The sequence below is a fragment of the Erpetoichthys calabaricus genome, chromosome 5, assembly GCF_900747795.2.
Source record: "Erpetoichthys calabaricus chromosome 5, fErpCal1.3, whole genome shotgun sequence".
Lineage (NCBI taxonomy): Eukaryota > Metazoa > Chordata > Cladistia > Polypteriformes > Polypteridae > Erpetoichthys > Erpetoichthys calabaricus.
The window spans coordinates 99,929,372-99,941,693 of record NC_041398.2 but is presented as its reverse complement, the minus strand read 5'-3'; the positions used below and the strand labels follow the sequence as shown (position 1 = coordinate 99,941,693).

The 12,322-nt window shown below is 36.0% G+C and overlaps 1 protein-coding gene across 1 annotated transcript in view; it reads left to right on the top strand.

Annotated features, from left to right (window-relative positions):
* The first annotated feature begins 8,947 nt into the window (after window positions 1-8,947).
* Window positions 8,948-12,322, top strand: part of stx18 (syntaxin 18) — a 151,493-nt gene continuing 148,118 nt past the window's right edge. The window contains exon 1 of the mRNA XM_028801829.2: window positions 8,948-9,182. Coding sequence (XP_028657662.1) covers window positions 9,030-9,182 — 153 coding nt within the window. The 5' untranslated portion in view covers window positions 8,948-9,029. The remainder of the gene's footprint in view (window positions 9,183-12,322) is intronic.

The window sequence follows — 12,322 nt, the reverse complement described above, 5'->3', positions numbered from 1 at the left end:
CTCGTGTTTTGGCGTGTAAGACAGGGACTTATAGCGTGCCCACAGTCTTTTAGGATTCGCTTCTGTGGCGCTTCACTGCAGCGCTGTGAGCCTGCTGTTGCCCTGCCCCGGCAACGGACAAACAGTCTTCCACAGACACAGCAATCATACTTCGGGACACACTTCAGCATGTCATTCCCATTGGGTGGGGGGGGGGGATCCCAGGATCCCAAAAGAGTTCAGAAACCTCACAATATGAAGAAGAAGAAAAGGATGATTCGACTTCTGATTGATAACCGTGCTGCCCACAACATGCTTCCGTATTTAGATAATGTTTGCATTGAATTTCTCCCACCCAATTGCACAGCAGTGCTTCAGCCATTGGGTTTGGGCATCATTCGCACCCTGAAAGTGTACTATTGCAAGGAAATGCTGAGAAAAATTCTCATCAGCATAACTTGTAGACAGGAGAAGATTAAAATCATGAATGCTAATCATGAATTATTTTTAAATAAGTGAAATAGCAATATTAGGCGTTAGTATTATTGTTATTGTCATTTGAACTTAAAATCAAAATGATAAAAATAGTGTCTTAAAATTTCCCCTTTGTCAATCACTTTAATATGGTAATAATCCATCCATCCATCCATTATCCAACCCGCTGAATCCGAACACAGGGTCACGGGGGTCTGCTGGAGCCAATCCCAGCCAACACAGGGCACAAGGCAGGAACCAATCGCGGGCAGGGTGCCAACCCACCGCAGGACACACACAAACACACCCACACACCAAGCACACACTAGGGCCAATTTAGAATCACCAATGCACCTAACCTGCATGTCTTTGGACTGTGGGAGGAAACCGGAGCGCCCGGAGGAAACCCACGCAGACACGGGGAGAACATGCAAACTCCACGCAGGGAGGACCCGGGAAGCGAACCCGGGTCCCCAGATCTCCCAACTGCGAGGCAGCAGCGCTACCCACTGCGCCACCGTGCCGCCCCTATGGTAATAATATAAACTGAAATTACTGGACAAAACAGGCCAGGGGAATTATTACTTTCAAAAAATTGCCACGGGGTAAACAGGGTGAAAAAGTTAGGAAGCCCCTGCTTTAAGGTTTGTTTTGAGGTGTAGCTGGGCATGCAAATTAGCCATGCAGCACTGCGCAGCCAGCACATATGGATCAGTGTTATAGGTCCAGTAGCAGTACTCATAAAATTCTTATTATGGTTAGCTAATGTTCACTCCAAATGAAAATGCTACATTTTTTTTTAATGCATGCAGGGTGGAAGGCTGGAGTATCATTTGGGTGCATGCCCAAAGCAGCTCGGCAATGACCTAGGAGCATGAATGCATGAAAGTTCTGCACATGGCTGCTACAGTTCTGTGCTGTCACGCTGGCCTCATAAAGCATAATGGGGTCCTGGGAAAAAAAATGTTCACCTAAGCTTTACAATCAGCCCAATTTTTATCTCAACTCACTTCCTGACTCCTGATCCAGTGTGCCCTACTAGGGAGTGGACTTTAAACCTGACTTGGAATCACTTCTGAGATAATTCCCATCAAGTAATAACCAGGCATTATTAATTGTTATCAAGAACACTGGAAGTGAAAAAAGTAATATAAAATTCAATTGCTAAAACAACTTGCTTAAATTTCAATTGTGTAAATTGAAATTATTTAAGTCCAACTGGCCATTAAACCTAATAATTTTAAAATTAAACTTAATCATTTTAAGAACATGGAAATGATGTTTGCTTTTTAATACTTACCTTGTTTGTTTGCTTTTTTTTCACAATGGAGTCTCTGTATATCTTTCTTGCACTTGTAAACCTAGCATTAGTTAGGCTGTGGTGCTGTATAATGCACCATCAGTTCGAGTTCATATTCACGCCTACATATAAATGAAGATTTCCTTCAGAGAATCGGGTTTCCACACTGAGTTAAAAACATGTCTTTAAACTGAACTGGAATATGCACTTCTAGCTTATTTGATGTTTAAGATACAAAAAAAATTAAAAAATAGACTGTTCATCGGAATTACAAGAAACAAATACTGTAATGCTTTTAATCTATGGTTTGGTTCATCATTTTTAAAATGATTCTAAACTCAAGTTATTATTTCTGCCATTGCCTGCAAAGTTGTTGCCTAACAGCATTTTCAGGATGTTAGTAATATTTCAAAATGCATCCTACAAAATTCTGCATTCTCATAGGCTTAATTCCCAGTGCAATTCCGAATTTACAAACTTTCGGCTTCATTGTTGTGTCTGCCATGTAATGAATGGAGTAGGCAGGTTATGCGAAGGATGTGCTGCAGTAAACATGCCCACAAGTAGTCAGGCTCACTTGTAGGACCACACAACTTTGTTTATTTGCCATCAAAATGTTTTGTTTAGTACAAAGATTTGATCTTTCCAAAATGTTTCACATTGGGATTGTTAATAACTGAGCTTGTGAAGTGTCTTTAAAAATAAAACTATGCAAACTGAAATAATCTTTTGTGCAGTATGAAGAATAAAATTAATATATTAAAAAAGAAAGATATTCCAAATGATAAAACTTAGATAATAAGCATGCATAAAATATATGTTTGGAATATGGAATGTATTGTCAACCAGACATTACCCATATTGCAAGCTTAAGTCAATTAAGTCAATAGTTAGGTTTTCATTCCAAATTATATGTAACATGGGCACTATAAAGGAATTCTTCAAGAGCACCATACTTACAGAAAGGTCATGGAAGTCTGGGAAAAAGCCTATACCGCAAGGCTAGATTGCAGCAGACATTACAGAAGAGACGATTTGTACTCTTTCAATAATTAAATATAATTTAAATACTCAATGATAAAAAATTAAATATTCAATGATAAACAGTAGTTCAACAAATACTGTAAATCACATGTTGTTGCTTCAAGAGTGAATTTTCTTTTCATCTTAGTGTATATTTTGTTTTTGTTTTTTTGGTAATTAAAATGTGATAAATGTGACCAAGTGAATTTCACCTTAAGGTGGAGCCCTGATATGAAGTTGAAGGACACAGGAAATTGACTATTTAGGTAAACCATTAAGCTTACACCTAGCAGTTTTAGAATTCTGAAGGATGTTCCTAACTTAGAAGTATCCCAAAGTTGGGTTTTAAAAGCCATTCTTGTTTAGAGTTCCATTGACACAGGGGTTTCAAATGCTTAACCGACAGGGTAGAAGGGTAATGATAAATTTAATGAAAAGAAGACTAGATTTAAAACTGGGTAAGCAACACACGGAATAAGAAAACATGTGGTAGCCAGTCAACTTTAATTTCCTCTATATATGTTTTCAAACTTTGCATTTGCTTTCTTTAATATCTTGCTTTTTTATCGTAGATATGTACACATTTTCACTGAGGATAAGGTGAAAGTCAATTCCACTAATCAAACAGTTTGATGTAAATCATCATTTTCTTTACTTCAAGTGTGGCATTTCAAAGTAAGTTTTAGATAAGGAGGACAGACATTTTGAGGAAGATCACTATACAGTACTCTTTAATCATGGCACTGCAAAGTCTTGGCATGTTGAATGTTCATTAGCACATACATGTAATAATTTCACTGTACTCTGTACACATGGCAATAGTGAGCCCGTAACCTTATATAATAGTTGTTTTGGGGATTTTTAAGGCACTATTGCATGAACGTTTGAGTAACCACCAGGAGGCACTTTATAGCACTTTGAAAGTACAATTTACTTTTTCTTCCTAAGTTCACATTGATTTTCCTCCCTCATACCAAATACATTCGTGTTGGATTAACTGGCTAGTATTAACTGGCCCAGAGTGAATGACAGTGTTTACGTCTGCTAGTGTTTTAAGTGACACAGGCTGTCTCCTGCCTTGTGCCTGATACTGCTACTCACAAATCTGAAAAGGAACTGCACCGGTTAAGTAGATTGATACTTTATGTAAATAAAGTAAAAAGGGGAAAATGAATACATAAACACATGCTTGAAAACTAATTGATAGCTGTGTTGTTTAAACATTAAAAGGCTACTTTTAACACTGGTATATTGTACAAAAATTAACATGTATTTCATTTAAATATAATTTAGCTCACTATGCCCCTGAACTATATTACATAGGTTTTTGAATGGATGGATAGAATACAATTTAAAACAAATTAAACATACAGCTGTTTTAGTTTTCATTTAAGAAATAACTATACTAGTATACTTGCCTAACACACTAACCATTATTTTTATGCATTATTAGAACTTCATATACTCTTGTACTTGATAAATATATTGTTTTCTCAGCACTTTTCTAGTTAAAAAGATACAGTATGACAGCTATTGCCTGCTCATTTAAGAAAATACTGTAAAAAAAGTGTTATTTTTTAAATCATTCAACAGTATGCATGACACTTTAAATCTGAGTATAAATACATTGTGCAGAATAAATCCTCACTTTTACAGAGGTAAATAACTTCACGGGCAGGAACTTCCACACAGGGAGACTGTTAATGCAGAGGAAAAACAAAGGATGATACTTAGCTTAATCTGCAAAAACATGTGAAAAGGTTGAGTATGACCTGTTTTACACTGGAATTTTCTTTAAAATAACATTAGATCTTGTGTGATGGCAGATACCATCTCCCTGATGTTGACAGAAATGCAGTTACAGTTGTGAATTTCCCATTGGGATTAATAAAGTATCTATCTATCTATCTATCTATCTATCTATCTATCTATCTATCTATCTATCTATCTATCTATCTATCTATCTATCTATCTATCTATCTATCTATCTATCTATCTATCTATCTATCTACATTGCATATAAACTTCCTCACCCACTATGATGCAGTGGTTAGCCCAGCCTGTGTGAATTCTGCTTGTTCTCCCCATGCTTTGTAAGGTTTTTCTCAAACATCCCCAAAGACAAACATTACTGTGCATGTGAGCAGTACTGGGAAATGCATTACACAAGCGGTTGGTCCAGGACTGGTACCTGCTTTGTGCCAATATTGCTAAGATAAGCTCTGGCCCCCAGTGACCCAGAACTGGATTAATCAGGTTTGAGAAGGTGTTCTAATGAAGAAAACTAATAGCTAGAATGAAAAGCTTTTTTTTTTCCCTTTTCATGCATGCATTTCGTAGTGTTTATGTCTGTCATTTTTTATTGCAAATTAATTTAATTAGGGCAGTATGGTGACACAGACATTATCACTACCTCCCCACAGTGCTAGAGTCATGGGCTCAAATATCACTGCCTGCATGGAGTTGGAAGGCTCTCTCCATGTCTGAATTTCCCTTTCATGTTCCAAAGATTTTAGTGTTAGGTTAATTAGCAGTTCCAAATTTGATCAGTGCAAGTGACTATAGGTGAGTACATTAAGGTGCTTTGCAGTGGACTGGCAACCCATCTAGAACTGGTGCTTGTTTTGTGCATTCCTCCACATTTCTGAACTGTATTAAGAGGTCTTATGAAAAAAAAAAAATGAATGGATTATTTTACTTATGTTGTGTTACATTTTATTATTTTACTTCATATTTGTGTACACTTGCATTCTTTGCAAAATGCCAGTAATGCTAGGCTCTTTAAATGGGACTATATAAAACTGAAATAAATTATACTGTTACACATGACCCAGTAATGGAATAAATGGATTTAAAAAATGGATTGATAATTGGTGTTGACAAGAAAAAATATCCTGCAGTAATTTAACAATTCTAAACTGTTGACCATAATCTGTTTCTTAAAGAGTGAAATTGAGAAGAAATATTCGACATGCTGTAAAGTGATGACTGTACATCTCTTAAGGTGTTTGCCAGTAAAAACATTGCTAGTTCTTCTCGTTCAATTTGTGAATTATTGTTTTTCATTAATGTGTTTTCCATTCAATTTATGACTTCTTTTGATTATCAATTGACTGCTACCATGAATGTGTCTAGTGACTGTTCTGTGGGGGAACAACACCCATCCCAGAGTTGGCTCCTGCTGGATTAGTTTTAGTAGTGCTGCACCAAGACAAGCTCAAGCTCACAGAAAGCTAAAACGATTATGTCTGTCCAATAAATGGATGGATCTAATGGCAGGTGATCTGACATAGACTGGAATTACACCAGTAAAAAAATAAGTGGATTTACAGTCTGCCTGGCCCAATAAATCACAATGAACAGTACTTGTGTTAAACTATATCACATTAACCTAACTTCACTTTTTAAAATGTGTAGCAAGACTAACAAACTAGGCAATAAAGAGTTTACTCTATTGAAAATAATTACTGATTGCTGAAATTAATATATTGGGCTTTATTACCTATGATTGTTAACTTGCAGCCTTACCAAAAATTCTCTTATTTAGTTGGGATTTCATTACTAAATTAACAACTAAGAAATAATCTTCTTACATTATTAAAAAACTTAAAAACATTCCACCTATAACACACATCATAGTATTACTACTACCACTACTACTAGTACTGTACTGCATTTTTAAGAAGCATATCAAAACTGCAGCAACAGTGGATTTGTTTAAGTTCTCTCTTATAATTCTATCTAGTGCTACACTAATAACACTGTTAAATAGGGATTATCAAAAATGCTGTTTGATAAGATGATTTTGTTTAGCATTTTCATCCTTGTTTTACATATAATTATACCTCCAGGCCATATTCTTATTTTATGTTTACAAGTCAAAAATGAACCCCTGGCAATTGTTTGTTGCTGGGCACACAATCCGTTATAAATTTCTGAAACCAACTTATTCTAAAACAAATCTGACAATATTGGGTGTAAGGAAAGAACCAACTGTTGGTTGGGAGTCAGTTGAGTGAAGGACCCACCCACTCTCACCAGGCCAATTCCAAGTGACAATTAACCTAACATACTAGTTTACAGGTTGTACAAGAAAAGCTATGTATCTGAGAAGAAAAAAAAAAAAACATGCACTCAGAGAAAATTAGCAAACTCTACAAAGAAAGCAATGGTGTGTTGAATTCAAAGTCTTTGCCATACTCTGGTTTGTTTTATTTATTATACAGAATGCTGGGCATAATATGCTTTTCCAGTCATCTTCCATCCAATGTCTGAGCTCTTTTGCCCATTTTAATCTTTTCTTTTTATTCCCCAGTTTCAGATATGGCTATTTCTTTGAAACTCTGCCTCTTATACCAGTATCCCAAAGTCATCTTTTCATTGTTGCAGATGGCATTGGTATTTGGTGTGTATTTGAGTAAGAAGCCAACTGAGGACCTGTAAGGCATCTGTTTCTCAAACTACAGATTCTGATGCACTGTACTTCTTCTGTTATGCATTTGTGCATCTGGCTTCTCGTTGCCCTCTTCTCTCAAAACAGTAATAGGCACCTTTGTATGAAATCATTAGTTTTCTGGCAATCTGTCAAAGGGGATAACCTACTTTCTACAAAAAACAGTAGACTGGCATTTTTTGAGAAAGTCTTTTCATTTGGAAATTTTTAAACACAGAACTAAAGTTTAGGAATGACACTACCTTGCAACCCAAGTAAAGAAAATACAGTAATAAGAATTTTATTCCTATACACTTTTGATTCCTACCAGGAATCATCATCAGTGGAACATGATTAGACTTACAGGAATCCAAAGCAATATACAGTATAGCAAATAAGGAGGGGAGGGTACATTGATGTGGGGCGGAGGGGAGATTGATGAGGAGGGTATCGGTTATAAAGTCTTATTATAGTCTTATTATATGCTGGGTTTATGTCAAAATGTTTCTTAATGTCTTAATGATGTTTTCATTGGATAGCCATGCTTCAGCAAGTTCTCTGGCATATTTGGCATTAGCCCCGAATTTTACTTGCACTGAGGCCTATTTAAATGTGTGTCCGGTCGAACTTGTACGTGTATGTGTGTGTGTGTGTATATATATATATATATATATAGACAAAGTTTACTATTTGTAAATATGACTACCACAATCTGGACCAAATTATGTTATGTATTTATCTATCATCACATTTTGAATTTATTTGTTCGCGTATTTATTTATTTCCTAAATATTCCTTCATATGCACGTACAGCTATCTATATTTTGTATTCTGGGCCGAGTTCATTCTTGGAGAGCTTTTACTTTGCTCATGTCTAAGGTTAAATGAACTGAAGCACAGGTGTGGTACAATTGTGATGACATCAGTACCTAAATAAAGACACATTCACCTGAAACAAAAGGAGACTAACGAGGGAGAGGAGAATACATAAAGCCTGGGTGCGAAATGTATGAATTACGCTTCATTTTTATATAGCGTCTTTCACAAATTCAGGTTATCTCCTGGAAATCGGGGTCTTCTCCCGGACTCAAGGAAGCGATTCACCAATTTTCTTCTGGAAACTCACCCCGTCCCATGGGTGCCATTCAGACTGGAAAACCCATGGGGGTCAAGGACCCTGACACCAGCAATTCCTAGAAACACCTCTGCGTACAGTTCCACTCCCGGGCTCTTTACTACGCACCTACCCCTTACCTAAACCTCCCTGAAATCAGTTTTGCAGGTGTACGCCTGCTTTCATATCGAACACACTCCAAACGCTTTACACTTATCTACAAAACTACGATGTAATGCAGTATAAGTAAGTTTAATAGTACATGCCCAAAGAAAATCGGCAATTACTTTATAAATACTAAACAACGCTTTAAGTAGACCGGGTTGACATATTACATATAAGCAGATTACGTACACGACACTTCAAATGAATTCTTAAACGTCTTTATATATATCTGGAAAAGCTGTTTCAAAAATGAGATGAGAAGAACAGACGTTTTTAAACACATGTCAACAATGGCTTGGAAAAAACCCTGCTTTCTTCTCCCACTACTAATTCGACATGTAGAAATGCCGTCACTGATATTTTAATGTTAAAAAAATTAACTTGAAGTACGTCATCCGGAAAGCGGTTTATCCTACATTTCGTATTGGTCTAACTTATGTCGCGCGTATATGACGTAGTATCCAACGACGTGTCTCCTGATTGTCACTCCTGCGCAGAAAAGGAAAAGTGTCTTGAAACGTTGCACTGTATGTTGTGCAGAGATGGCAGTTGACATTACGTTATTGTTTAAAGCAAGCGTCAAAACCGTAAAAACTAGAAATAAAGCAATTGGTGTGGGATTTGATACATCAAAAGACGAAATACTAAAGAAAAGTCGACCAAAAACCGATTTCTCCAACAGGGCTAAAGACGTGGTGAGTAATACATGCTGCCACTCTGTCAGATTGTTTGGGCAACTGCCTACTTTACAGTAATGCAGATTATACACCTAGCAGCTTCAGAAATTATTATAAATCCTGCTACATTTAAGAGTATGATGGAAACGTACATTGAAAAAGTTAGATGTAAGCCAAAATGTGTCGTAACATCTTGCGATTCCAGTAAACTCTGTATGCAGTGAATGTCTTGTTTCTTTATTAAAGTCCTTACGATACATTTGACCACAAATCACAATGAAAATAAAAACACAATGTTCCATATATTGATCGTGTTCTGCTACTCACAATATTATAGTTCTCCTAAAAGTTCTATCTATCTATCTATCTATCTATCTATCTATCTATCTATCTATCTATCTATCTATCTATCTATCTATCTATCAGTAGCTGTAAGTTTTCTGTTGTAGCTAAACTACTGGCACCTGTAAGTGTACAATCAAATACTTCACAGTGGGTTAAATGGTTTTGCTTGTTTTCATTAATGTTATTCCATGCCTCATCAGTTTAAATATTTTGTTAACAGCAATGCTGCCCCTGGTATTATCAATATTACAGTAGAAAAGTAGTATTTTAGATAATACTGTATTTGTCCAAGGAAAGGTTTAGATTTTACAGATGGTGAAGAGTTACAAAAATAATATATCTAAAACAGCAAAAATAATCCCCATCAAACACTCACAAGAATTACAAAAAATAAACTAACTTGACTAATGATAAGACAGAGGTTATAATAAGGCATTATAAAGGCCTAGGTGTGAAAGAGCCCCCGTAGCATTTCTTGTCACTCTTCTGTTTAGTAATTTGTTAGTCATATTTACTTAATGGCAGTGTATCTTACTTATATGGGCAGAATTGTTTATAATGGCTATCAGTTTTTTCTTTATTCTCTCCTCCTCCTGCTGTCTCCTGTGAGTCTAGAGCACATCCCATAACTAAGTCTGCCTTCTTAATTAGCTTGATGATCAGATGGGCCATCGCTGAAGTGATGTTACCAGCCCAGCACACTACTGCTAGAAAATTACACTGACTATTCAGTGTTATAGAACATTCAATGGATATCACCACCCACAGTAAAGGAATGCAGTCTCCTAAGACAAAAATAGTACTCTACCTTTTCTCATATAGTTTCTGTTTTACTAGACCTGTCATAGTATTTGTAACATTCCGAAAGGCTAATCAAATCACTGAATCCAGTTTAATAATCAAAGGTTAATCAAAAATGGTCACCAGTAAAATTAATTCAAAAACAAAGAACATAGAACTTTTGTAAAAGGCTATATACTTGCAAGCATCTGGAACATTTAAAGGTTTACCTTCAGATTTTCCTGCTATCACATTAGTCCATTTATTGCATTGTGTACTACACACTGCATTACACTTACACTGGACGTGTAATATGTTAAATAAAAGAACAGAAAAATCCTGACTTTCACCACAGACCTGTTTTGTCAGTCATGCTCAATCATTTAAGGACAACCCCCCATTTATCTACTTATCCATTTGCCCATTTGTCTTATTTAAATTGGAAGTGGCTGAAACATTTCAGCTACAGTCGGCCATGGTACAATCTCATTATTTGATCATATTTTAATCTGGTATTCAGGTTTGAGCTCAATCTGATATACATTTGTCTCAGCTTGTGGTTAATATTTTTTAAAATTAACATTTAGCATTGTCTTTTGTTTCTGTATAACAAAAGCCATGATTAACACATACGTACATGGTACATATTGCTCGAGCGTGAGCATAAATCCAATGTTTTGTATTTTTTTTTCTTTTTCATAAACTTTAACTAGGGCGGCACAGTAATACCACTGCTGCCAGGGTTTGCATACTGGGTCCTCCATGCGTGTTCTCCCCATGTCCATATGGATTTACTTTGGGTGCCCCCTTTTTCCTCCCACAGTCCAAAACATGCAGGTTAGGTGGATTGGTGGTACTTAATTGGCCTTATTGTGTGGTTGGTGTGCATTTAGGTGTTTACCCTCCGATGGACTGGCACCCTCTTCAAGGTTTGTTCCTGCCTTGCACCCAGTACAAGCTGGGATAGCTCCAGCACCCCTTGTGACCCTTTTCAGGACTAAGAGGGTTAGACAGTGACTGACTGACTTTAACTAATGAAAGCAATCTGACTTTACCTTCAAAGGAAGTTCAGTTTAATTATGATATATAGCTTCCCATGTATTTATTATATCTGGCAGTATTTGTTTAAAGTATAAGTTCGGTAGTTTTCAAACTGAAGTATTTCTTCACAAACATGTTATATATGCATTTTGCACACAAAATTATGTTCTAAAGTTAAGTGCTTGTTATATATTTATACAAATATCTTGCCTGCTCTGGTGCTTTATAATTGAGGGTATAGATCATGGAGGAAAAGCTAAAAAAAATGTCAAGTTTTCAAGCCAAGACAGATTTTGAGTATTGATCAGCACCTTCCATGTTTCCAGCACATGTTTGGACAAAAAGTTTACTGTAATTTAAAGGGTGAAAGTTTGTTTCTTAGGCTAAGTGCTGATCTATCGCGCATGGCTGGTCTTCTTTCAAAATACCTGAATCTCATAATACTGGTGCTTTTTTGTTGAAAAATGACTTGTATAAACTATTTTACAATGTGTGTGTAAGCGCAAAAAAATTAACGTATATGGTAAGTTGTTAAACTTTTCCTCTTTAAAACACCAGTGCAGGTAAGATATTTTTTTAAATGTACAGGAAGCGATTAACGTTTTAGAACATAATTTTGCATAGTAAATGCATCTATAGCATGACTGTGAACAGATAACTTTTACTTGAAAAATACCAAACCTATCTTTTAATTTAATAGCTTGTATTTTTAGTTTTGATTCAAAATAGAAAACTTTTAAAAGTGCATATGACTAAATAAAATTTGTACATTTTGAGTAGTACTTTTGTCTGAAACCAAGACTCTTTACAATTTTAACTAATGAACTGATAATTAATATGAAAAGGTTTAGAGGCAGAGGATTGCTGTCTTGCCTTTTTTAAGGAAACAGTAAAAACTTGGATGTTTTCCTGGAGTCTGGTCTTTAATACGCAATGGCGATGAGGAGGTTTTAAAAACTTGTTAAAAGGCATTTTAGGCTACTGGGGATTTT